Consider the following 26,644-nt stretch of genomic DNA (forward strand, 5'->3'; position numbering starts at 1 on the left):
CTTACGATCGGGTAGACCGTTACAACTACTTTCCCCTACATCTACTAGTCTACCACTGTAAGAGTTCGCATGACTTAATCAACTATGCTAGAGCCCATAGTAGCTTGTGGCTGCACACAGAAGTTTCTAACATGAATAATCTCATGATCCCTTTGAGCCTGGGTGGCGGTCCATAAAAAAACAGGCAATCGCTGGAATATCCAGGTGCCTCAATCCACCCAGATATGTATTAAAGTTGCCACCTTAAATAAATCGTTAATTAACAATCTCACATCTGTCATGGATACACTCACCCAATCCACGTCTACTAGCATAGCATGGCAATATAAGCAAACGTAGAAGTAACTCCCAAGGGTTTGATAATAAAATAGGTAATAGGTACTACCTCATCTACATCCCAGAACCCACAATTTAATTAGATCCTAATCATGCAATGTTTGAGGATTGATCTAATGCAATAAAACTAGGTAGTAAGAGGTATGATCAAAGTGTTACTTGCCTTGCTGATGATCCGTGAAACCTAGATATTCGAAGTAGCAAGCGACGCACTCCGGGTACTCTAACGTAAACAAACAAACAAGCATACAATAAGTACTCATCTAATGCATAGGTAAAACTCAAATAAGAGATCTAACCAGAAAGTTCAACTTAAGAACTCCGGTTTGCAAAAAGAATCAAATCAAACGAAACGACGGAAGGCAAACGGCAAAAGAAACAAGCTTTGCTTACTAATCTGGATCTAAGTCAAATTTTATAGAAGCAAAAACTTGTTTGAGTTGGTTAAACAGAAAGAGGGTTTCGAGACGAAACTCTAGGCGCTTGAATCGCCTGATTCCGATAAACGAGCGAAAAGTTAAACTAAAACGAAAACTGGATCAGAAATCGCGATCAGAAATAATCGCGGAAAATCCGAGAAAAAGAAAAAGGACGAATAGGCTAACGAATGAACATTCGCTGTCTGCGGCTAAACGACGAATACCGTTCGTAAAAACGAACGGAAAAACGGTCGTTCGCTAAATAACTAAACCGAAGAAAATAAACCTAACCGGATCTAAAAAAATGGATCTAGGTTTTCAAAAAAACCGTTCGGTTTTCTTTGCGAAAACCGAGGCAACGGCGGCTACCTCGGGCGGCTCCGGCGAGACGACGGCGGCGGCGGCGCGGGGCGGCAGGTGGCGGCGGGCGGCGGACTCGCGTGGCAGCGGCGGCGGCTGGCGGCGCGCGGATCGAGGGCGGCGGCGGCTAGGGTTTCGGGGGCTGGGGCGGCTGGGGCTCGGGCCCTCGCGGCTTTAAAGGCCGGTCGGGCCAAGTGTCCTAGTCGGACACGGCCCGGTTAGGTCGGTCCGTGTTTTTTTTAATAATTTGACGTGCAGAAAAAGAAAGAAAAGAAATACTAAACGAACTCCAAAAATCCCAAAATAAATTTTCCCCGACTTTTAAAATCAAGACGGACAAAGTGAACATTTATTTGGGGCCTAAATGCAATTTTGAAAAACGCGCATTTTTTCCTAACTCCAAATAAAACAGAGAAAAACTCCAAAATAAAATCTTATTTGATTTTAATATTAAATCTCTCAATATTCCTTTAATTTGGGAAAGTCATTTTATTCCCTCTCACTTATTTTTATAATTGGAATTATTGAAGATAAAATAATTAAATCAAATGATCCTATTTTCAAAATTTGAGAAAACCCCAAATATGAAAATAACGAAATCCCCAACTCTCTCCGTGGGTCCTTGAGTTGCGTAGGATTTCTAGGATCAACCAAAAAGCAAATAAAATATGATATGCAATGATGATCTAATGTATAACATTCCAAATTGAAAATTTAGGATGTTGCAAGAGCATTGTCCGAGTGAGGAAATAATAAATTAAAAAAAGAGAGAAAAGGGAGGCCAAAGAGAGCCCACCAAAAAATGAGAGAAAAAGAGAGAAGGAGCAATGTTACTATCATTTTCCACACTTGTGCTTCAGAGAGCCACCCGAAACACTTTTTCCGCCGCCACAGAAGGTTTAGGAGAAGGCCAGAGGAGCCACGAGGGAGCGACAAGCTCACCAGGTGCGCCCCTAGGTTTGTGGGGCCCTCGTGGCACATCTTGACCTAATTCCACCTCTATAAATTCTCAAATATTCCCAATACATCAGAGAGCCACCCGAAACACTTTTTCCGCCGCCACAATTCTCTGTTCTTCCACGGTCCCATTTGGAGGCCTTTTATGGTACTCTGCCGGAGGGGGAATCGAGCATGGAAGGCTTCTACATCGTCCTTGCTGCCCTTCCGATGATTCGTGAGTAGTTCACCATAGACCTATGGGTCCATGGATAGTAGCTAGATGGCTTCTTCTCTCTCTTTGATCTTCAATACCATGTTCTCCTTGATTTCTCCTTGATCTTCTTGGGGTTCTATCCAATGTAATCTTCTTTTGCGGTGTGTTTGTTGGGATCCTATTAATTGTGAGTTTATAATCAGATTATTCACGAATATTAATTGAGTCTTATTTGAACTATATTATGCATGATTATTATAGCTTTGTATTTCTCTCCGATCTATCTGTTTGGTTTGGCCAACTAGATTGATTTATCTTGCAATGGGAGAGGTGCTTTGTGATGGGTTCAATATTGTTGTGCTCCATCCTAGTGACAGCAAGGGAAAGGACACGTATTTGTGTTGTTACCATTAAGGATAAAAAGATGGGGTTTATTCATATTGCTTGGATTTACTTTGTCTACATCATGTTATCTTGCATAAGGTGTTACTCTGTTTTATAGCTTAATACCCTAGATGCATGCTGGATAGCGGGCGATGGGTGGAGCAATAGTAGTAGATGCAGGCAGGAGTCGGTCTACTTGTCTCGGACCTGATGCCTATATACATGATCATTGCCTTGAATATCGTCATAACTATGCGCTTTTCTATCAATTGCCCAACGGTAATTTGTTTACCCAGTGTATGCTCCTCTAGTGAAAACTATGGCCCCCGGGTATACTTTTATCATATATAAAATTCAAAAATATATTGCTGCACTTTTTCTATCTTATTTTATTTTTTATTTATTTTATCTATGTACCACTACGAGATTTTATCCTTGAAAATAACCGCCAAGGGGATTGACACCCCCTTGATCGCAATGGGTGCAAGTATTTGCTTTTGTGCGTGCATGTGCTGCTAACGAGGTTATGTGTGGTTCTCCTACTAGATTGATAACATTGGTTCTTAACTGAGGGAAATACTTATCTCTATTGTACTGCATCATCCTCTCCTCTTTGAGGAAATCCCAAGGCAGCTCACAAGTGGCAGGCCACTTCAGGATCGCTTGTCGACTGTCGAGGCGCCAACGTCTCCGAAAGATTTTATCTCATCTAATCACAAGACAAATTCAGATAACAAAACCAATATATCATGCCTAATTTATGTTACCTATTTTTCAGGATAAAAAAATAACTATTGCCCCTAATTAATTCCATGTGAATCATGAATTTCTGTAGCCTAATACCGAAACATGGACCAGTTTGATGGTGTTTTTGTGTATTACAAATTAATGAAGACTCACTAGAGAATTTACTTGCATGTTGTCGTGGTTGCATGTTTGGCCATCTACACCGGCGCTGATCGGTTGTGCGATCTGGGACCTACCCAGCCCTTTGCCGAACTGCCCTAGGTGGTAATCGTAGCCAGCATGCCCATGTTTGTGCCGAAACGATGGGGATCCCCTCGTCAGTTTCCGAAACAACTTGGCTCTTTTTGTTTTTCGTGGTGGGCTACCCAATTTCAATTGATATATGGGTTGCAACCTGCAAAGTTTTTGGGCTTCAAGTCTTCAACTCATCCATCGTTGAGGGGGGCTGATTATTTTACGTAACCTGCGCTAACTAGTCCCACGATACCATGTTCGACGCAAATGTTAGAGGGCGTGGCCAACGCTCATCCCCCCTTAGCTCCGCCCCTAGTGCCTCTATAGGTATGATGAAATATTGTGATACACTCTGAAACATGAAGAAATCCAACAAAACATTGTGGCATAATCTATAAAACAAACTCTCACAAAGCCAGGAAGTGTGGCATTAATCTTTAGGTGATTCTGCATTTGGATAGTATGGTCTATGCACACAATGGCGGATATAAAGGGAATAGACTGGACGACTATGCTAAAGGAAACCACAAATTTTCTACCTCTCTTATCAATTTTATTGCTACAATTAAGTAATTTGTTGTTGGATGGGTGGGCCACGGTCTAGTTTTTCTCCCATTGAGCACCACGAGTAAATCTATATCTATACCAATACAAAAGAGCGAGTTGCGAGATCCAACATATATCATCCATTCAAGCGTGTCTATCTAATGGTCTGTATTGTCCCAGTGTTTAGCGCTAAACATGTTTAGCATGAAGTAAGGTTAGCATCCTCTCCTAATTCATAATATACTTAATATCAACCTCAGTGCCAACCAATTAATTATATATTACCTAATATCAATGTCAGTGTCAACCAATTAATTATATATTACCTAATATCAACATGCAATTAAGATCTTGTCAAATATTAGTGTGTGATGTAGTTAATATATTGTCTAATATCTCGTTCAAAAAATTTGTTGAATATTAACATACATAGCACGAACACTATTAATAGTTCCAAAAAACCACCACATTAGAGACTATGGTTCCATTTTGCCACCATTAGATTATGCCATTTGAATGGATAACTCTACACGTGCACATGAGTATTCCTTAGAATCTCTTGGTTTTCACAGGTCCGAGAGCCATAGCAGTTATAGCATAGAATATAAATATTAATTGTGAACTTGGAAATAAATAGTAACATAATTATTATTGCCTCTAGATCATATTTCCAACACATATCCACACATAAGTTAACCAACCATGGTGGACCGGCACAACGATTATGAACTGAAAGTATTTTGCACAATGAAAAATATTTGTTAGAGTTTCATAGGTTAAATAACCATTTGATATCGACGGAACATATCAAGTAAAATATCATTCTTGAAAATGTAATGTCATACTCCACATTATTTCCAATAAACACATTTTGCACTGACTTCATTTTTGTTACATCAATCATAGCAAAAGCCAATGTCTGCATGTTGTTTCCAGTATAAGACCATTTCATAATATATATTTATGATAAAATACTGATATGTTATAACAAGAATACTTAGAACAAATTCTGGCTCAATTAAAATCCTTGTGCGTTCCCGATCAGTCCATAATGTTTGTTATCATTTGACTTACCCTTCAAATACATTAACTGTATACCTCATGATCCATTGTCTTTGTGCTAGGGGTGGAGCCAAGATATAGGCATGGGGGAGCCAAGTCACATTGATAAAAAATATCTGGTGCAGAAAAATAAGTATCATATATAATGTTCCGCTTGGGCGCTATACAAACGTCATTATATTTGCAATGGTTAAAGTTGGTTTCTATAAATTTCTACAAGATCAGAAAACAACTAGCATAATCATATCATAATGTTTCACTTTTGCGCTATAACAACAAGATTATAGTTCATCACTTGGGAATTGGCGAGAACGAGTTGAGATAGATTAGTAGAAGTTGTAAACTAGAAAGTAATACGCAGTGCTAACCTTGGCTAGTTTCTCACTTGGGAATTGATGAGTATAGCCACTGCAGGATTGCTCGTCGACTGTTGAGGCGCCAACATCTCTGAATGATTTTTTCTCAATCTAATCACAAGCCAAATTTAGATAAGAAAACCAATACATCATTCCTAATTTACATTACCTATCTGTGAGTATAAAAAATAAAGTGTTGCCCCTAATTAATTCCATCTGAATCATGAATTTATGCAGCCTAATACCGAAACATGGATCAGTTTGACAGTGTTGTTTCGTATTACAAATTAACGAAGACTCACTAGAGAATTTACTTGCATTTTGACGTGGTTACATGTTCGGCCGTCCGCACCGGCATTGATCGGTTGTGCGATCTGGGATCCTACCCAGCCTTTTGCCGAACTGCCCTAGGCGGTAGTCGCAGCCACCATGCATGTGTCGGCGCCGAAACGATGGGAATCCCCTCGTAAGTTTTCAAAACAACTTGGCTCTTTTTGTCCTTCGTGGTGGGCTGCCCAATTTTAATTGATATATGGGCTGCAACATGCAACGTTTGTGGGCTTCAAGTCTTTGACTCATCCATCGTTGAGGAGGGATGAGTATTCATAATAGTACATAACATGTGCTAACTAGTCCCACGGTACCATGTTCGACGCAAATGTTAGGGGGGTGTGGTCCCCGCTCGCCCTAGCTCTGCCCCTGCTTTGTGCACACTAGTTGCTCTTCTATATCAATTCCATAAATTTTGAGTTACCTTGGTTCATAATGTTTTATCCATAAGCTATAAAAACACATATAATTAACAATAATATTAACATAATAAAATATGAAATAATGAAAAAAAAATACTTGCCTGTCAAATTCATCTTTTCTATCGTTAAAATAGATTCCTCAAAAGATTCTCGTTGTAATTTGGTGGGTAGGTTTGGACCGCATAGTATCAAACATTATATTACATTTCAACTGCACCGAATTAACTTGTCTCTACATAATCTCATAGCTAGAGAAATCACCAAGATCAACATGATGCGCTCAAGTTATTTTAATTTCTCTGTAATGCCACTTGACCTTCTTGTAAAAGTCCAGAGGAAAATTGTAAACATTTTGTTCCATAATTGACAGACATGATGTATAAGGATTGCGAAAATCGTGCTCAACACTTTGGGTACTTAGGTTTCTAGTTGGATCACACCTAATAATTGACCTTTCATCATTTAAACCTAAAATCCAACAATTACCTAAGATAACATCATTGTTGAGAAAACAACTACTAATTATGGCAAAAGAAAACATTTTCTATATTTCACCCTTATTGCACTTTCCCCTTTAATGGTTTCTTCCACATTTGGCTCAACTTTGTTAATAAATTTTATCTTTGAACCACTTGCATTGTTACAAGTAGAACCTTCATGTGGACAACCAACAACAATTAATCATAATTATATTAACATGGCAAAAAAATAAATGATTCAAAAAATATTACCTTCTGATCTTGCAACAACATTACTGAGAACAAAAACTTTCTTCAAAATGTTTGGCTGAATTTCATTACCCGAGACAATAAAATAATATAGATATCTACGAATAATCATTTCAAAAGTGAGGTATAATACATAACTCATTTTGTTCGGCAATATCCGTCATCTTATTTGTTCTCTCAAGCAAGCATGGCCTCACACCTCTTTGAGTGCAACACATGCAGGTTTGCTTTAACAACAAGAAGACTTTAATCAATATATTCTCTAATTATATCACCTTCTTCATATTTCATTCATGAATTCTTTCTGCATGCCTCAGTTTGAATTCTTGAGTTATAGAATGCCTCACCTTCAAATGTAGTTTAGATGAGTCCGCAAAAATGAACAAAATTTTGAATTTCTTAAATATGTAAATGAAAATTTTACCATTGGTTGATAAGTATCTCTTATATGATCACTGAATTTCCCATTTGATATATGTTGTGGATTTGTTGAAGGTAAGCAAAACTGCACATTCTTTCGAAGAACTTTAGGCCCTTTGGTATTTCCATTGTCCTTCAGTGCTTCTTTAGAGAAACTTACTGAGTGTGATTAATGTGGAACCATTGTCCTTTCAAACTTGTCAACAACAAAAATTGTCTCGCTTCCTATCAATCATGTTTTGCATTTAACATACAAGTTTAGGGCTTTCAATCTACAAAGAAAGGTAAAGTAGAGTATTCTTGATTAGTTATAACAATATTTAAGGCGAATAACTAATCGAACAACACACTACAAACCGTGCATGCATCATATGTTGTGACTCCATCTCTTATTTTCTTACAAGATGAAATCATAGGATTTATGTGGCTCTAATCATAGTCTGTAATCCTAGGCAATTTGTTGTGTCTCTTGGGTATATTTGGTAATGATTACAAGGTAGAATATCTGCATACATAGTGTATATAATTATAGAATCATCCAACATTTACTATAGTAATCGAGATTCGCATGATAACATACTTGTAGAAATAAGTGACGGCCATACAAATATATGACTGGACTATTTGAATGAATCTGTTGTTGTGCCTTTGTAATAGCATCTAATAGATAATTGATTACATACTCACACCAATTATATTCTCCTATGTAATCAGTCCTACAAAGGGTTCCTCGATAATCAATGGTGGTGTATTCATGTTTAGAGAAGGTGTTCCCAAATGACCCATAATAAATATAACACATGACGCCTCACTTGATAACTCTATTATATCTCTGGCTAAAAATAATTATGTTGGCTACAAGCTATGAGAATCATTTCCAATAATACCTATCCTTTTCTTCAAGAAATCAATAGAAGCAACATTTATCTAACCATCAGTACCATCAATATCTCTAGGTACAGAAGAAACCCCAAAAACATTTTGCATATCTCTGGCCTAGAATTTGAGTTTCCTATCTTGAGACATCTTAATGCACTGATCCTTGACATCTGTTGCACTTACAAGAAATGTACTAAATTTAAGATGAACATATTTAATTATAGGCAAGTTCAACAACCCATCGAATTTGATTTCCCAGAGGTTAGATTTCTTGTAGTTCGTAAATCCATTGAAAATAGCACGAACATGGTGTACCTTCAATCTAGATTCAGAGTTACACTTTTCATAGTCATTTTCCTCGCTTGTGTCATCTCCTTCAGTGTAATAATATGTTAAATCTCTGTTGCATTTTGATGTGCCACTTGCTGAATAACTTGACTTAGACGACATATTTTGTCACTAAAACATAAAAGAAGTCAATATACCATACAGATAGTTGTATGCATATATCATATCAATATTTATCAACAATTCAACCATTGACATTAAATAATCAGACCACATAACATTAATAAATAATTTAACACAACACCTAATACAATAAAATTCGGTAATTCAATCAACTGGTTCTTAACATAATAATTAGTAAAGCACAAATCAAGATTATACATTATGGTAAGAACATTAAATAAAAAAATATTTACAGATCCAAGTAACTTAACAAATACATTCATGTCCTACTATACCAGTGCATAAGATAACTTGAAAATTTTATAACTAATGCATACATTTAATTTTGCATCAAACTATTAATTATTTAAGTCTGTCAGAATTTATAAATTATATTAAAGTTTCAGAAGTCAAGTTCATAATGTAGTTATCTTTCTGTATGTAACATTCATATTAAATTTAATAACTATTTTCCGCGAACTTAAATCACGTTTTACATACATATCTGAGTATATCTATTTTTATTTTTGATATAATAATCTATACTAGAAATTTTCGTTGTACAAACATTTAATAACTCTGTGATCCCAATTCTTCCAAGGGTACAAGAAAGTTCATGTGATGTAAGTTGACTTTCCTTGACTAACATAATGACCTAAGTTCCAGTCTCCGTAACTAACGTCCTCCCAAGTTTCTGAGTTTTAATTTCCAGTACCTATAATCACTTCCTAGACTCGTAAACTACATACTTACCATTATTTGTATTTTAAGATCTAGCCTTAAAATTTCCCTTAAGATTGGGTAAGCCAAAGATTCCACTTCTTGAAACATGACAAACCAGTACAAGCCCCTAAAAGAAAGAGAAAAAAGATTGAATACCTAGCAACCATATGCAAAACTTGTGCTTACAAGAACATTCGAAGAACATCAAACACACAACAGCGACTAACCTGTGCCGAATAAGCTTACATAATACATCCCCTACTATCCTTTAGTCATTGTTGTCTGCGAGCAATTCACAACAGAATAACTTCGATCACTTCTCGTCTACAACAGTTTTGCTAGAACGCAAGAGTTCTATTTTTTTGTGAATACACTTAGCAGCGTATCATTTCATTGATAGGTAGAAAAAGGGGTTACAGATTACAGGTTGCCCCCTCACAGACATGCACAATCTGGCGCCTGGGAGGTTGCATGGACGAGTACTAGAAAGGAGGATGCTCAGCCTCGAGGCACAAAGTTCAGGTTACAGGGATAATCGTGGCTAATCCTTTGGCGCCCACCTTTGCCCAAAGACGGGCGTCATCCTTGATCGAGAGTACCAGGTCGTCGGTGGAGGGACGCAGGCCTTCAAATATCATAGAATTGCGGTGCTTCCAAATGGCCCAGGCGGTCAGTGCAACAATGGAGTTAAGGCCTCTCCGTAGGCAGCTCGGGGATTCTTCGACAGCCATGGACCACCACGTGAAGAAGGAAGTCTCGTTGTCCATCGGTGGGGTAGTGAGTCGGCACCATGATAGAATTTTGTGCCAGGTGATCCTAGAGAACACGCATCCAGAGAGTAGATGGTCGATGGACTCGGTTCCCTGCGAGCATAGAGTGCAGGCTGTGTCCTGAGTAAGGCCGTGGCACACTCGAAGCTCTGCCGTCCAGCACCTGTCGAGGGATGCAAGCCAGAGGAAGATTTTGTCATTCAGCGCCGCCCAACTCTTCCATAGGAGACGCCAGCTTAGGGGCGAGGTAGAGCCGTGGAAGAGAGCCTGATAGCACGAGCTGATCGGCGACTCACAATCCGCATGCCCCTGCCCTTGTGTGCCACAAATCCCCTCCCGGAGACACGACTCCTCTTCTAGTGAGTTGTCTCATGCGCTTCTCGGCGGGGTGTGGCACTCACGTACTCCCTCCGTTCCGAATTACTCGTCACAAAAATGAATGTATTTAGATGTATTTTAGTTCTAGATACATCCATTTCTACGACAAATAATTTGGAACGGAGAGAGTACTTTCTTTTGAACTTCGGCAACCTTTATTAAATGATCGTATCTATTACTAGTGAAGGAATAAGAAAATCAGGAGGTTTCTCTTGCCACACCTCTGAGGATTTCCTTCTATAACTTGCTCGAGCTAGTGTGTACGTCGTGTCATTGCTTTCTCAGGCACAATGCTTTATGATTTCCCTGCCGAAGAGACTCATAATTTGCGGACAGACATCTGCCACTATAGCCCTCGAAGCACAATAATTTGATGGATCCAGAATAGCTTGGACAATTCTTGCGAATCACATTCTACAGCCAGGGTGGAGATCCCTAGCTCGTCCGCAAGACGCAGCCCCTCAAGAACCACAACTGCCTCCTTAGATGCTACTCCCTTCGTTCAAAATTATTTGTCTCGAAAATGAATGTATCGAACGAAGGGAGTACATCAATGACATACTCCTTGAAAGAACAGGATGCACCTATGAAAGCTCCATTCGAATCACGCAACATCACCCGTTTTGATCTCGATCCTGAGTCAACATGAAAACTAGCATCCACATTATCCTGCTCGTCGTTGCCTTGGCATTCATAGCCAAGGAGTTGGCCATGATCCCTCAATTGCTCAGAGTCGATCAACTCGTAGTTCAAACCACTGCATCATGTGATTTCCGGTGGCGATCGCACCACAGGCACTCATGTACTTTTGTTTTATCTTTGATGTGTTTTGTAAGACGCTTTTTAATCACCTTGTCTCGGTCCAGACACGATGTTTTATGGGCGATGCTAGGCGCCGGCGCACCGGCCTAATAATTCCGCTGGTCTAGTCCTAGCCGCCCGATTAGTCTTTAAATACCCGTTGGATCTGACCCAAGCATTCTTCAACCTCGTGACGCAGATAGAAAAAAGCACATGGAAAAAGAAAACAAGGCAGCGCCTCCACTCGCGCTTTCTCGCTATCATTGACACTGCTCACCAGCGTCCCTGCTGCTTGCTCCCAGCATGGCCCGCCCCCGGTTGCAGCACCCCCTGTTCGCCCAGGCTCTCGCCGGTTCGCCGTTTGTCCTCGTCGCCGCGTTGACCCATGAAACAGCTACACCTACGGTTGTAGCTCTCAGCAGTGACGGGTGAAGCTCAGGTTGCAGCTCCGCCGCCGCCCCTCGCCGCAGCCCTGTCGCCATGGCCACGCCCAACCATTCCTTTCTCCTTCATCATCCACGTGCAGATATATTTTGCTTCAACCATTGTTCATTTTTGCTACGACCGGTGACAGGAATCGCTACAACCATTCATGTCGACAGCCACGGCGGCGACCACGATTTGCTTCAACCTTCGTCGGGTTTTGCCGGGAGTAGCAAGACATGACACCGGTTGTAGCTTTTCCCGCTGCCGGTTGCAGCAAAAATCTCAGTGCCGCCGTCGCCACCACAAATTCCGTCGTGGCCGTTGCAGCAAATCACATATCCGATTGTAGCTTTTTCGTTGCCGGTTGTAGCAAAAATGACCACCGGTGGTAGCTTTTCATGCTTCCGGTTGTAGCAAAAACGCAACACCTCGGTTGCCACCACAAAACTTTGGTGTTGCCATTGCAGCAAATCATGTCGTCGGAGGTAGCTTTTTTTGTTGTTGGTTGTAGCAAACGGCAACGATGGTTGCAACATAAAATGGTCGCCGCATTGATTGTAGCTCGATGTGTGTGTCGATCGCAACATTTTCATTGCTGGCTGTAGGAAAAAAATTGACCTTAGCGGTAGTAGCAAAAAGTAAACGGTGGTAGACCGCGGTTGCAGCAAAAATCCGCCCTCGCCGGTAGTAGAAAAAGTAGATGGTGGCAGCAAAAATTCATTCTCGCCGATAGTAGCAAGTTGTATCACCGGGTAGTAGCAAAAGTAAACGGCGGTTGCAACATAAACGGTCGTCTCCCCGTCGCGAGGCACGGTATGACCATTTGGTTGTAGCAAAAAAAAATAGCGGTCGTAGCAAAATTAGATTATGGTTGTAGCAAAAAACATTGTCGTCACTGTCACGAGAGGCAGAGTAGCCAGTTGGTTGTAGCAAAATTTGTGGCCGGTCGTAGCAAAAACCGACAATGGTTGCAGCACCGTCTGATCGGTTGTTTACTATTGCCGGAGATGGTCATCTCGGCCATCTCATCATAAAACATCGGCGGCCGGTGGTTCGCGGCACCTAGGCTCGCCGCCCTAGGACGTTTCGTGTCTAACTCCAAGGAGTTAGGGGTCGTCGGGAGCAGGGAGGATGTGAGGACGACGACATGGAATCTGTGGGAGGTGGGAGGAGGAGTTCGCCGGGAAGGAAGAAAAAAAATAAGGATATAGGAGAGGTCGCTCCGGTGGTGGAGCTCGCCGGGAAGCCGTGGCGGACCGGCGGAGCGAGAAACGGCTCAGGGGATCATGGTGGATCAGATAAGGTTGCGATGCGTTTGTGGAAGAAGACGACCAAAAAAAAACTGTGATATGTGGGCCTGTGTCTAACGCAGCGGGTGGGGTGCCAGACGCACGATCGAAACAAAACGCACGCCCGCGCGTGACCGGCCGAAGTTTCAGCCGGTCCGCCGGGTGGAAACGTTTCCCATGTTTTATACATATAAAGCTGGATGAAAGCTTTTTTAATATAGTACAAACGCAGACGCCCATACATACATACACACACACTCACCCTTATAAACGCATACACACATATCCTATCCCTATGAATATCTTCTAGGGACTAAACCGGTATGTCATTTTAAAATTGACGAAGTCGCCACAAACGTCTTTGTAGTCGACGAAAACGTCTTCTCCAACTAAACGCACATCATAGGAGGCCTGAAATACAATTAGAAAAATGTGATCCGGTTGTTCATTGACCATGGTCTGAACTACTATGTGATGTTGGTTGTTCCGTACTCTGTCTAGTTTGTGAGTTTTATTAATATAAAGACAGACGCTTTTTTTAATTTTTGTTTTAAAAAAGGACAGTGATATCCTTAGCCCCACGAGGGTTAAGTCCTAAAATTGATACTAGTGCTCATAGCATCACAAGGCCATCGGCCAAACTAAATCACGCAGGCTCGGGAACAAAATGAGACGCTAACCTCCCTTGGTTGCGTTTGGCGGCACCCTCGCGAGATTGTAAACAAGTCAAAGCCGCTCCGCAACCACCTGCATCGCCTCAGTGTCCTGATGCCTCCTCAACAGGGCCCACTGCTGCATAAAAGTAGCGCATTTGAAGATACAATCAGCTGGGTGTACAAGTAAAATGTTTCCAATAGTTAACTTGTTTGCGAATGTGCCATAGTGACCAAAGAAGTGCCCCAACACTCCATCAAAGCACCCTCTTTGCCGCGCCATATAGTGAAGCAAGACAGAGAAGGAGATCCGCACATGACTTAGGGTTCCAGTTGACCCATCCGCCTCATGGACGGCGCTCCAAGCAAATTTAGCAAGATGACATCTAAATAACACGTGATTAGCATTTTTAGGAGCTGCGCACATGGCACACAAACCCATAAAAGGGTCATGGCGCTTAGCGATGTTAATCGAGGTTGAAAGCTTGTTACAGAACGCTTGCCAGAGAAAAACATTAACTTTAAGCAGGATGCGCACTTTTCATAGACCCATAGCTATGTCCATCGCTGTACTTTAGTAAGTCTTTCATAGAGTAACTTGACTGAAAATTTACCCGAGATTCGATAGGTATTTAAGAACTCACGCTGCCAAAATGCTGGTTCGGGAGCAAACTTGATCGCTCGCAGCTCATGACTTCCATCAATGCGAGACTTACGCAAATGTCTCCTGGATCTCGCACGCAATTTCATGCATCATGCGCACTGCGCCGTGCACTCACGCTCTCCGCCCACCCCGCAATCCGCGCATCGACCATCGCCACGGCCCTTTCCAATCTACCATCGCTTGCTACCAAAGCGGTTCAATTATCCGACGCCTCTCAGACTCTAGCGGCCACATACCGGCACGGCTATATATACAAGTGGGAGGGCGCGCACGGAGACAAGACAAACACACACACACGGCCCGCGCTGCAGCGTTGCCGCCTACCGCCACGGTGCCACCGACGATCGACCACGACGCTTCCATGGCTGCCTCTGCTTCCCGCCAATGCCTTCTCGCCATCGCGTTCCTCCTCGCCGTCGCCGCACCTCGCGTGGACGCGTGGGGCGGCCGCTTCTTCTTCAGCAAGATGACGCGCCCCGGGGCCGTCGTCGAGGCCGACAAGGCGGCGGACACGGCCACCGTGGCGACGGAGGCGCTCGACACCAACAGCGCGCCGGCGGCATTCCCGCGGCCGTCCAGCAACCGCGGCTACGGCCTCTACGGCCGCCCGGAGGAGAACGAGAAGTACCCGCCGGCCTACTTCCGCCGCGGCGTGCACCGCGACGCCGAGAAGCTGACGACCACCAACGTCGTGCCGACGACGGAGCCGCGGCACCGGGAGGAGGCGGCTGTCCCGGCGCAGGAAGAACAATCCTCGGGCGAGGAGGAGCCGGCGTTCCCCCCGGACGGCAGCGGCAGGGGGCGGCCGCTGTCGTACATGCGCCACGGCGGCAAGCACGAGCGCGACTACTACGGGATGAGCGACACGAGGCTGTACCAGAACGGGCGGTACTACTACGACGTGGAGACCGACAAGTACGGCTACGGCTACGAGTCCAACCCGGTGCGGACGGCGCGCCCCGAGCCCGAGGACAACGGCTCCGGGTACGGCCGCCCCGGCCGCGAGCGGAGGTACGGCGACGCGGCCGTATACGAGAACGACAACGACAACGGGGTGACCGAGAAGCAGAGCGACGACGGCGGCGTCCAGGAAAACCAGAACGGGCAGTACAATCCATGAGTAAGACGTATACGAGGGGTTTGTTTCTGCTTGCGATCGTCAGATACGCTGTGTGGTAGGAGTATAATGCTCCTTGCTTGTGTGCTGCAAGCTAGCACGACGTCGTTACTACTTGCTACTTCTACTATGCTGAAGGATGAGCTATCTAGCTCCCGGTGTGGAATGGTGGTGAAACATATTACGTACGGATGAATAATCTGTGTGAGTAATGGAATGTCTACTGTTATTAGCAAGTGCTTCTCTACTTCGCTGTTCATTTCTGTCGGTGCATGGACCCAGTTCGTGTGCCAGAATGAAGAAAATAGTGGGGCGATCAAGCCTCATTCGGAAAGGCATGATTGGTTTTGGACGTGGAACGTTTGAGCTAGGAATTAGAATGGCACTTTCGCCTTTTGCTGCGTTAGATTCGCACCAAAATTTTTAAACCGGCATCCCGGAGAGTACCAGCTACCTACCTACCTTGTGTCCTTGTGAAGTCGATCGAATTACTGCCTTCACGTCGATGCATGGGTGATGGATTACAAAGTGGCGCGCCATAATTAATTTCAGCAGACAAACCACATTACCATGTAGGCCACAATTTGTCCTCCTCAGAGGACAAGGTGCATGGCGAAACTGCAGTGCCGACTGACTGCTCACATTGGATGCTGTGGCACCTACCAAACAACGACCTACGGGGCCATCGATCATGGCCTTTGGGTGTGTCTGTACCTACAGCTGGAGCACTGTACCACTTTGTTCGGTGCAACTAGACCTTCGGTTCATTAAACCTAGCGTCCAAAGCTCAGTACCTTTTGTTCGAAAGTTGATGCGCATTGAACTTCATGGTGCCACCACGGTAAGTTTTGCCGGATACATAGAGGACCATCATGTATCAAGGAGTTTCTGCATCTTGATCGTAACTCTATTGTCCTGGGATAAATTTCTTTCACCCCACACAAAAAAATAATTTTGCCGTCCGATCGCTCTTCTTTCTTTAGTTTATTTGTGTACTAGTAATTGTATATGCCTAGCATCGTCGGTGGGCGTGTGGAGATGTGTCTCCGACGGATTTGTCTTTGATGGATTTGTTCGGATCTGGTCGTAGTTTGTCTACATTTCTGTTTCTTCAGGTTAGATCCTTCCGATCTACGCTACTCTTCATCAACGGCGGTTGTTGTTCTGCTGCGTTGGTCCTATGGGGTCTTAGCATGACGACTTCCCGATTGTCTACTACAACAATCTTTGCCCGGCTTCGGCGAGAGAGGGATGATGACGGCGGCGCACATTTGGCTCGCTTCAGTGCTTGTAGTCGTCGTTGGGTGGTCTATGGATCTAGACGTAATCTTTTATTATTTTTGGTGTTCGTTGTATTGCCATGATTCAAGATGAATAGATTGGAAGTTTTCTCGCAAAAAAAATTGTAGCCGTGCAATACAGGTTAATATTAGGCAAGATATTAAGTGTATTGCACATTAGTATTAGACAATACATAAAGTGCATGCTAATGTTATTTAAGATATAATTACTTGGTTAATGTTGACATTGATATTATGCGTGCTATTAATTAGTGGAGAATGCTAAACATGTTTAACGTTAAACATTGAACTGACGTAGACCGTTGAATAAATGCGGTTGAACGGGTGAGTTTTTTTCTAGAAACAACGGATGAGATTTGTTGGATCTCCGCAACTCGCTCACATATTACTACAACAACAGGTACAAATAAAGTGATGATTTGATGTGAGATCGATGCTTGAACTGTTTGGAGTTCTTATTCTGCTTCTCTTCCTCATTGATCATTGGATGGGTTTCAGGTCGGGAGCCTGGGTTTAGCAGGGTGACTGTCGTTTTTCTTTTTCGTTTGATTTCATTCATAGTCGGATCCTACTCTTTTATACGACGATTGCTATGTATTGATGTATTCGTGTTCTAGCTTGTGGCAGTGTAAGCCTTTATCTGGTATTCTCATATATTCAGTATATGGTATGTTGTAATGATATTCACCTTGCTATGCGCTCGAAATGCAATTCTGCCCCAATCATTTCATCACGTGATCAGGATAGAACTGCATCTTGGGCGCTATATTGGTCCACCCGTTGGGAAACATAGCATGCAATTTCAAAAAAATTCCTACGCTCATGCAAGATCTATCTAGGAGATGCATAGCAACGAGGGGGAGAGTGTGTCTACGTACCCTCGTAGACGGTAAGCGGAAGCGTTTCACAACACGGTTGATGTAGTCAAACTTTTTTCGTGCTCCACCGATCGAGTACCGAGCGTACGACACCTCCGAGTTTTGCACACGTTCAGCTCGGTGACGTCCCTCGCCTTCTTGATCCAGTAAGGTGTCAAGGTAGTAGATGAGTTTCGTCAGCATGACGGCGTGGTGACGATGATGGTGGAGTGATACGCGTAGGGCTTCGCCTAAGCACCGCCAGAATATGACCGGGGATGTAAACCGTGGAGGGGGGCGCTGCACACGGCTAACAATTGATGTTGTGTGTTCTAGGCGCCCCCTTCCCCACACACACATATATATATATATATATATATATATATATATATATAGGTGGGGGAGGAGAGGCATCCAAGGGGCGCCCCAAGTAGGATCTGAATCCTACTTGGGGTTTCCCAAGTCGCCCCCCCTTCCATATATCATTGGAGAGAAAAGGGAAGGGGAACAGAGAAAGGAAGGGGGCCGAACCCCCCCTTTCCTTCTCCAATTCGGCCTCCTGCCTAAGGGGGGGCGCGCCACCCCTTGTGGGCTGGTGCGCTCCCCTCTTGTGGCCCATAAGGCCCATATCTTTCCCTCGAGGGTTCCGGTAACTCCCATCCCCTCCCCGGTACTCCGATAATTACCCGACACACTCCAGAACACTTTCGGTGTCCGAATACTATCGTCATATATATCAATCTTTACCTCTCGACCATTTTGAGACTCCTCGGCATGTCCGTGATCTCATCTGGGACTCCGAACAACATTCGGTCACCAAATCACATAACTTATATAATACTAAATCATCATCGAATGTTAAGCGTGCGGACCCTACGGGTTCGAGAACTATGTAGACATGACCGAGACACCTCTCCGGTCAATAACCAATAGCGGAACCTGGATGCTCATATTGGCTCCTACATATTCTACGAAGATCTTTATCGGTCGAACCGTTATGACAATATACGTGATTCCCTTTGTCATCGATATGTTACTTGCCTGAGATTCAATCGTCGGTATCTTCATACCTAGTTCAATCTCATTACCGGCAAGTCTCTTTAGTCGTTCCGTAATACATCATCTCGCAACTAACTCATTAGTCACTTTGCTTGTAAGGCTTCTTATGATGTGTATTACCGAGTGGGCCCAGAGATACCTCTCCGATACTCGGAGTGACAAATCCTAATCTCGATCTATGCCAACCCAACAAACACCTTCGGAGATACCCGTAGAGCATCTTTATAATCACCCAATTACGTTGTGACGTTTGATAGCACACAAGGTATTCCTCCGGTATCCGGGAGTTGCATAATCTCATAGTCGAAGGAATATGTATTTGACATGAAGAAAGCAATAGCAATAAACCTGAACGATCAATATGCTAAGCTAACGGATGGGTCTTGTCCATCACATCATTCTCCTAATGATGTGATTCCATTATCAAATGACAACTCATTTCCATGGTTAGGAAACCTTAACCATCTTTGATCAACGAGCTAGTCAAGTAGAGACTCACTAGGGACACATTGTTTGTCTATGTATTCACACATGTATTTAGGTTTCCGAGCAATGCAATTCTAGCATGAATAATAAACATTTTATCATAAATAAGGAAATATAAAATAACAACTTTAATATTGCCTCTAGGGCATATTTCCTTTAGTCTCCCACTTGCACTAGAGTCAATAATCTAGATTACATTGTAATGATTATAACACCCATGGAGTCTTGGTGTTGATCATGTTTTGCTTGTGGAAGAGGCTTAGTCAATGGGTCTGCAACATTCAGATCCGTATGTATTTTGCAAATCTCTATGTCTCCCTCCATGACTTGATCACGGATGGAGTTGAAGCATGTCTTGTGTGTTTGGTTCTTTTGTGAAATTTGGATTCCTTCGCTAAGGCAATTGCTCCAGTACTGTCACAAAAGATTTTCATTGGACCCGATGCACTAGGTATTACACCTAGATCAGATATGAACTCCTTCATCCAGACTCCTTCATTTGCTGCTTCTGAAGCAGCTATGTACTCCGCTCCACACATAGATCCCGCCACGACGCTTTGCTTGGAACTGCACCAATTGACAGCTCCACCATTCAATATAAATACGTATCCAATTTGTGACTTAGAGTCATTCGGATTAGTGTCAAAGCTAGCATCGACGTAACCATTTACGACGAGCTCTTTGTCACCTCCATAAACGAGAAACATATCCACAGTCCTTTTCAGGTACTTCAGAATGTTCTTGACCGATGTCCAGTGATCCACTCCTGAATTACTTTGGTATCTCCCTGCTAAACTTATAGCAAGGCACACATCATGTCTACTACACAACATAGCATACATGATAGAACCTATGGCTGAGGCATAGGGAATAACTTCCATTTTCTCTCTATCTTCTGAAGTGGTCGGGCATTTAAGTATCCTTTTATGCTACCAAGAAATTCTATATCATTTCCAATCAACAATATGTCATCCACATATAATATTAGAAATGCTACAGAGCTCCCACTCACTTTCTTGTAAATACAAGCTTCTTCGAAAGTCTATATAAAACCATATGCTTTGATCACCTCATCAAAGCGTATATTCCAACTCCGAGATGCTTGCACCAGTCCATAGATGGATCACCGGAGCTTTCACACTTTGTTAGCACCTCTAGGATTGACAAAACCTTCTGGTTGCATCATATACAACTCTTCTTTAAGAAATCCATTAAGGAATGCAGTTTTGATGTACATATTCCGGATTTCATAATCATAAAATGCCGCAATTGCTAACATGATCCGCACAGACTTAAGCATCGCTACGGGTGAGAAAGTCTCATCGTAGTCAACTCCTTGAACTTGTCGAAAACCTTTTGCGACAAGTCGAGCTTTGTAATTAAACAGTAACATTACCATCAATGCCACTCTTCTTCTTGAAGATCCATTTATTCTTTATGACTCGTTGATCATCGGGCAAGTCCACCAAAGTCCACATTATGTTCTCATACATGGATCCTATCTCAGATTTCATGGCCTCAAGCCATTTATCGGAATCTGGGCTCATCATAGCTTCTTCATAGTTCGTAGGTTCATCATGGTCTAGTAACATGACTTCTAGAACAGGGTTACCATACCGCTCTGGTGCAGAACATGCTCTATTTGACCTACGAGGTCCAGTAGTAACTTGATCTGAAGTTTCATGATCATATCATTAGCTTCCTCTCTAGTTGGTGTAGGCATCACATGAAGGGATTTCTCTGATGAGCTACTTTCCAATTCGAGAGAAGGTACAATTACCTCATCAAGTTCTACTTTCCTCCCACTCACTTCTTTCGAGAGAAACACCTTCTCTAGAAAGTTTCCATTCTTGGCAACAAATATCTTGCCTTCGAATTTGTGGTAGAAGGTGTACCCAATTGTTTCCTTAGGGTATCCTATGAAGACGCACTTCTCCGATTCGGATTCGAGCTTATCAGGCTGAAGCCTTTTGACATAAGTGCCGCAACCCCAAACTTTAAGAAACGACAACTTAGGTTTCTTGTCAAACCAGAGTTCATACGATGTCATCTCAACGTATTTAGACGATGCCCTATTTAATATGAATGCAACTGTCTTTAATATAAATCGGTAAGAGACATCATAGATCACACCATATCTAATAAAGTATGGTTACGATGTTCGGACACACCATTACACTGTGGTGTTCCAGCTGGCGTGAGTTGTGAAACTATTCCACATTGTTCTAAATGAATGCCAAACTCGTAACTCAAATATTCGCCTCCGCGATCAGATTGCAGAAACTTTATTTTCTTGTTACGATGATTCTCCACTTCACTCGGAAATTCTTTGAACTTTTCAAATGTTTCAGACTTGTGTTTAATTAAGTAGATATACCCATATCTGCTCAAATCATATGTGAAGGTCAGAAAATAATGATACCTGTCGCGTGCTGATACGTCCATTTTGCATCATGCTTTTATATCGATATTTATTGCATTATGGGTTGTTATTACACATTATGTCACAATACTTATGCCTATTCTATCTTATTTTACAAGGTTTGCGCGAAGAGGGAGAATGCCGGCAGCTGGAATTCTGGGCTAGAAAAGGAGCAAATATTAGAGACATATTCTGCACAACTCCAAAAGTCCTGAAACTACACGGAAGTCGGTTTTGGAATATATAAAAATATTGGGCGAAAAAAGCACCAGAGGGGGGCCACCCACCATCCACAAGGGTGGGGGCACGCCCTACCCCCTGGGCGCGCCCCCTGTCTCATGGGCCCCCTGGCAGGCCTCCGGTGCCCATATTTTGCTATATGAAGTCTTTCGCCCTGGAAAAAATCATAAGGAAGCTTTGGGGATGAAGCGCCGCCGTCTCGAGGCGGAACCTTGGCGGAACCAATCTAGGGCTCCGGTAGAGCTGTTCTGCCGGAGAAACATCCCTCGGAGAGGGGGAGATCATCACCATAGATCCTCTCATCGGGAGGGGGGTCAATCTCCATCAACATCTTCACCAGCACCATCCCATCCCAAACCCTAGTTCATCTCTTGTATCCAATCTTTGTCTCAAAACCTCAGATTGGTACCTGGGGGTTGCTAGTAGTGTTGATTACTCCTTGTAGTTGATGCTAGTTGGTTTATTTGGTGGAAGATCATATGTTCAGATCCTTTATGCATATTAATACCCCTCTGATTATGAACATGAATATGATTTTTGAGTAGTTATGTTTGTTCCTGAGGACATGGGAGAAGTCTTGCTATAAGTAGTCATGTGAATTTGGTATTCATTCGATATTTTGATGAGATGCATGTTGTCTCTCCTCTAGTGGTGTCATGTGAACGTCGACTACATAACACTTCACCATTATTTGGGCCTAGGGGAAGGCATTGGGAAGTAATAAGTAGATGATGGGTCGCTAGAGTGACAGAAGCTTAAACCTTAGTTTATGCATTGCTTCGTAAGGGGCTGATTTGGATCCATATGTTTCATGCTATGGTTAGGTTTACCTTAATACTTCTTTTGTAGTTGCGGATGCTTGCAAGAGGGGTTAATCATAAGTGGGATGCTTGTCCAAGTAAGGGCAGTACCCAAGCACTGGTCCACCCACATATCAAATTATCAAAGTAACGAACGCAAATCATATGAGCGTGATGAAAACTAGCTTGACGATAATTCCCATGTGTCCTCGGGAGCGCTTTCCTTTATATAAGAGTTTGTCCAGGCTTGTCTTTTGCTACAAAAAGGATTGGGCCACCTTGGTGCACCTTATTTACTTTTATTACTTGTTACCCATTACGAATTACCTTATCACAAAACTATCTGTTACCGATAATTTCAGTGCTTGCAGAGAATACCTTGTTGAAAACCGCTTGTCATTTCCTTCTGCTCCTCGTTGGGTTCGACGGTATTACTTATCAAAAGGACTATGATAGATCCCCTATACTTGTGGGTCATCAAGACTCTTTTCTGGGGCCGTTGCCGGGGAGTGAAGTGCCTTTGGTAGGTGGAATTTGGTAAGGAAAAATTTATATAGTGTGCTGAAATTTACTGTCACTTGTTACTATGGAAAGTAATCCTTTGATGGGCTTGTTCGGGATATCTTCGCCCCGACCAGTAGAGCAAAGAGTTGCTCCTCAACCTACTGAACCTACTGAAAATGTTTACTTTGAAATTCCTTCGGGTATGATAGAGAAACTGCTAGCTAATCCTTTTATAGGAGATGGAACATTGCATCCCGATTTGCACCTAATCTATGTGGATGAAGTTTGTGGATTATTTAAGCTTGCGGGTATGCCCGAGGATGTTATCAAGAATAAGGTCTTCCCTTTATCTTTGAAGGGAAAGGCATTGCCATGGTTTAGGCTATGTGATGATATTCGATCATGGAACTACAACCGATTGAAATTGGAATTTCATCAGAAGTTTTATCCTATGCATCTAGTACATCATGATTATTATTCATAATTATATATATATAATTTTTGGCCTCGCGAAGGATAAAGAATCACTCAAGCTTGGGGAGGCTTAAGTCAATGTTATATTCATGCCCCAATCATGAGCTCTCAAGAGAAATAATTATGCAAAGTTTTTATGCTCGGCTTTCTCTCAATAATCACTCCATGCTCGATACTTCTTGTAGTGGATCTTTTATGATGAAGACTATTGAATTCAGATGAGATTTATTGGAAAGAATTAAACATAACTTTGAAGATTGGGAACTCGAAGAAGGTAATTAAGGAGTTAGGCATAACACCTAAGTTTGATTGTGTTAAATCTTTTATGGATACTGATGCTTTTCGTGAATTTAGCACTAAATATGGACTTGACTCTGAGATAGTAGCTTCTTTCTGTGAATCATTTGCTACTCATGTTGATCTCCCTAAGGAGAAGTGGCTTAAATATCATCCTCCCATTGAAGTAAAAGTAGTTGAACCTACTAAAGTTGAAGATCACTTATAATGTTGATCCTATTGTTCCTACCGCTTATATTGAGAAACCACCTTTCCCTGTTAGAATAAAGGATCATGCTAAAGCTTCAACTGTGGTAAACAAAAGTAACATTAGAACACCCAAACCCTCTGAGCAAATTAAAGTTGAACCTAGTATTGCTATGGTTAAAGATCTCTTGTCCGATGATATTGATGGGCATGTTATTTACTTTTGTGATGAAGCTGCTAGAATTGCTAGACCAGATACTAAAAATAAACATAGACCTATTGTAGGCATGCCTGTTATTTCTGTTAAAATAGGAGATCATTGCTATCATGGCTTATGTGATATGGGTGCTAGTGCGAGTGCAATACCTCATTCTTTATATGAAGAAATTATGCATGATATTGCACCTGCTGAGTTAGAAGATATTGATGTTACAATTAAGCTTGCCAATAGAGATACTATTTCACCAGTTGGGATTGTTAGATATGTTGAAGTCTTGTGTGGGAAAGTTAAATATCCTGCTGATTTTCTCGTTCTTGGTTCCCCACAAGATGACTTTTGTCCCATTATATTTGGTAGACCCTTCTTGAATACTGTTAATGCTAAGATAGACTGCAAAAAGGATATTGTTTCTGTTGGTTTAGGGGATATGTCTCATGATTTTAATTTTGCTAAATTTCGTAGACAACCCCATGATAAAGAATTGCCTAGTAAAGATGAAATTATTGGTCTTGCTTCTATTGCCATGCCTCCTAATGATCCTTTAGAACAATATTTGCTAGACCATGAAAATGATATGTTTATTAATGAAAGAAGGGAAATAGATGAAGTATTCTTTAAACATAGACCTATTTTGAAACACAACTTGCCTGTCAAAATTCTAGGGGATCCTCCTCCACCCAAGGGTGATCCCATGCTTGAGGTTAAACCATTGCCTGATACTCTTAAATATGCTTATCTTGATGAAAAGAAGATATATCCTGTTATTATTAGTGCTAACCTTTCAGAGCAAGAAGAAGAGAAATTATTGAAAACTTTGAAGAAGCACCGTGCTGATATTGGATGTACTCTTGATGATCTTAAGGGCATTAGTCCCACTCTATGCCAGCACAAAATAAAATTAGAGAAAGACGCTAAACCGGTTGTTGACCACCAACGATGGTTAAATCCTAAGATGAAAGAAGTGGTAAGAAAAGAAATACTAAAGCTTCTGGAGGCAGGTATAATTTATCCCGTTGCTGATAGTCAGTGGGTAAGTCTTGTCCATTGTGTCCCTAAGAAGGGAGGTATTACTGTTGTTCCTAATGATAAAGATGAATTGATCCCACAAAGAATTGTTACAGGTTATAGAATGGTAATTGACTTCCGCAAATTAAATAAAGCTACTAAAAAGGATCATTACCCTTTACCTTTTATTGATCAAATGCTAGAAAGGTTATCTAAACATACACATTTTTGCTTTCTAGATGGTTATTCTGGTTTCTCTCAAATACCTGTGTCGAAAGATGATCAGGAAAAGACCACTTTTACTTGCCCTTTCGGTACCTTTGCTTATAGATGTATGCCTTTTGGTTTATGTAATGCACCTGCTACCTTTCAAAGATGTATGACTGCGATATTCTCTGACTTTTGTGAAAATATTGTTGAGGTATTTATGGATGATTTTTCTGTATATGGAACTTCTTTTGATGATTGCTTAAGCAACCTTGATCAAGTTTTGCAGAGGTGTGAAGAAACTAATCTTGTCTTGAACTGGGAGAAGTGGCACTTTATGGTTAATCAGGGCATTATCTTGGGGCATAAAATTTCTGAAAGAGGTATTGAAGTTCATAAAGCTAAAGTTGATGCTATTGAAAAGATGCCGTGTCCAAAGGACATTAAAGGTACAAGAAGTTTCCTTGGTCATGCCGGTTTTTATAGGAGGTTATTAAAGACTTCTCAAAAATTTCTAGGCCCCTGACTAATCTCTTACAGAAAGATGTTCCTTTTGTCTTTGATGATGATTGTGTAGAAGCATTTGAAATACTTAAGAAAGCTTTGATTTCTGCACCCATTGTTCAACCACCTGACTGGAATTTACCCTTTGAAATTATGTGTGATGCTAGTGATTATGTGATGACCCACAAGTATAGGGGATCTATCGTAGTCCTTTCGATAAGTAAGAGTGTCGAACCCAACGAGGAGCAGAAGGAAATGATAAGCGGTTTCCAGCAAGGTATTCTCTGCGAGTACTGAAATAAGTGGTAACAGATAGTTTTGTGATAGGATAATTTGTAACGAGCAACAAGTGACAAAAGTAAATAAAGTGCAGCAAGCTGGCCCAATCCTTTTTGTAGCAAAGGACAAGACTGGACAAACTCTTATATAGAGAAA

At 42.0% G+C, this 26,644-nt stretch overlaps 1 protein-coding gene across 1 annotated transcript; it reads left to right on the top strand.

Annotated features, from left to right (window-relative positions):
- Positions 1-14,822: 14,822 nt before the first annotated feature.
- LOC125546931 (uncharacterized) lies at positions 14,823-15,883 on the top strand. The gene has a single exon (XM_048711021.2). The coding sequence runs from the start codon at positions 14,892-14,894 to the stop codon at positions 15,648-15,650; it is 759 nt and encodes a 252-aa protein (XP_048566978.2). The 5' UTR covers positions 14,823-14,891; the 3' UTR covers positions 15,651-15,883.
- Positions 15,884-26,644: the final 10,761 nt, after the last annotated feature.

This window comes from Triticum urartu, chromosome 3A (assembly GCF_056163025.1).
Source record: "Triticum urartu cultivar PI428250 chromosome 3A, HENAU_Tu73, whole genome shotgun sequence".
Taxonomy (NCBI): domain Eukaryota; kingdom Viridiplantae; phylum Streptophyta; class Magnoliopsida; order Poales; family Poaceae; genus Triticum; species Triticum urartu.

Coding starts and splice junctions, on each gene's coding strand:
- LOC125546931 (XM_048711021.2), top strand. CDS start 14,892: ATGGCTGCCTCTGCTTCCCGCCAATGCCTTCTCGCCATCGCGTTCCTC.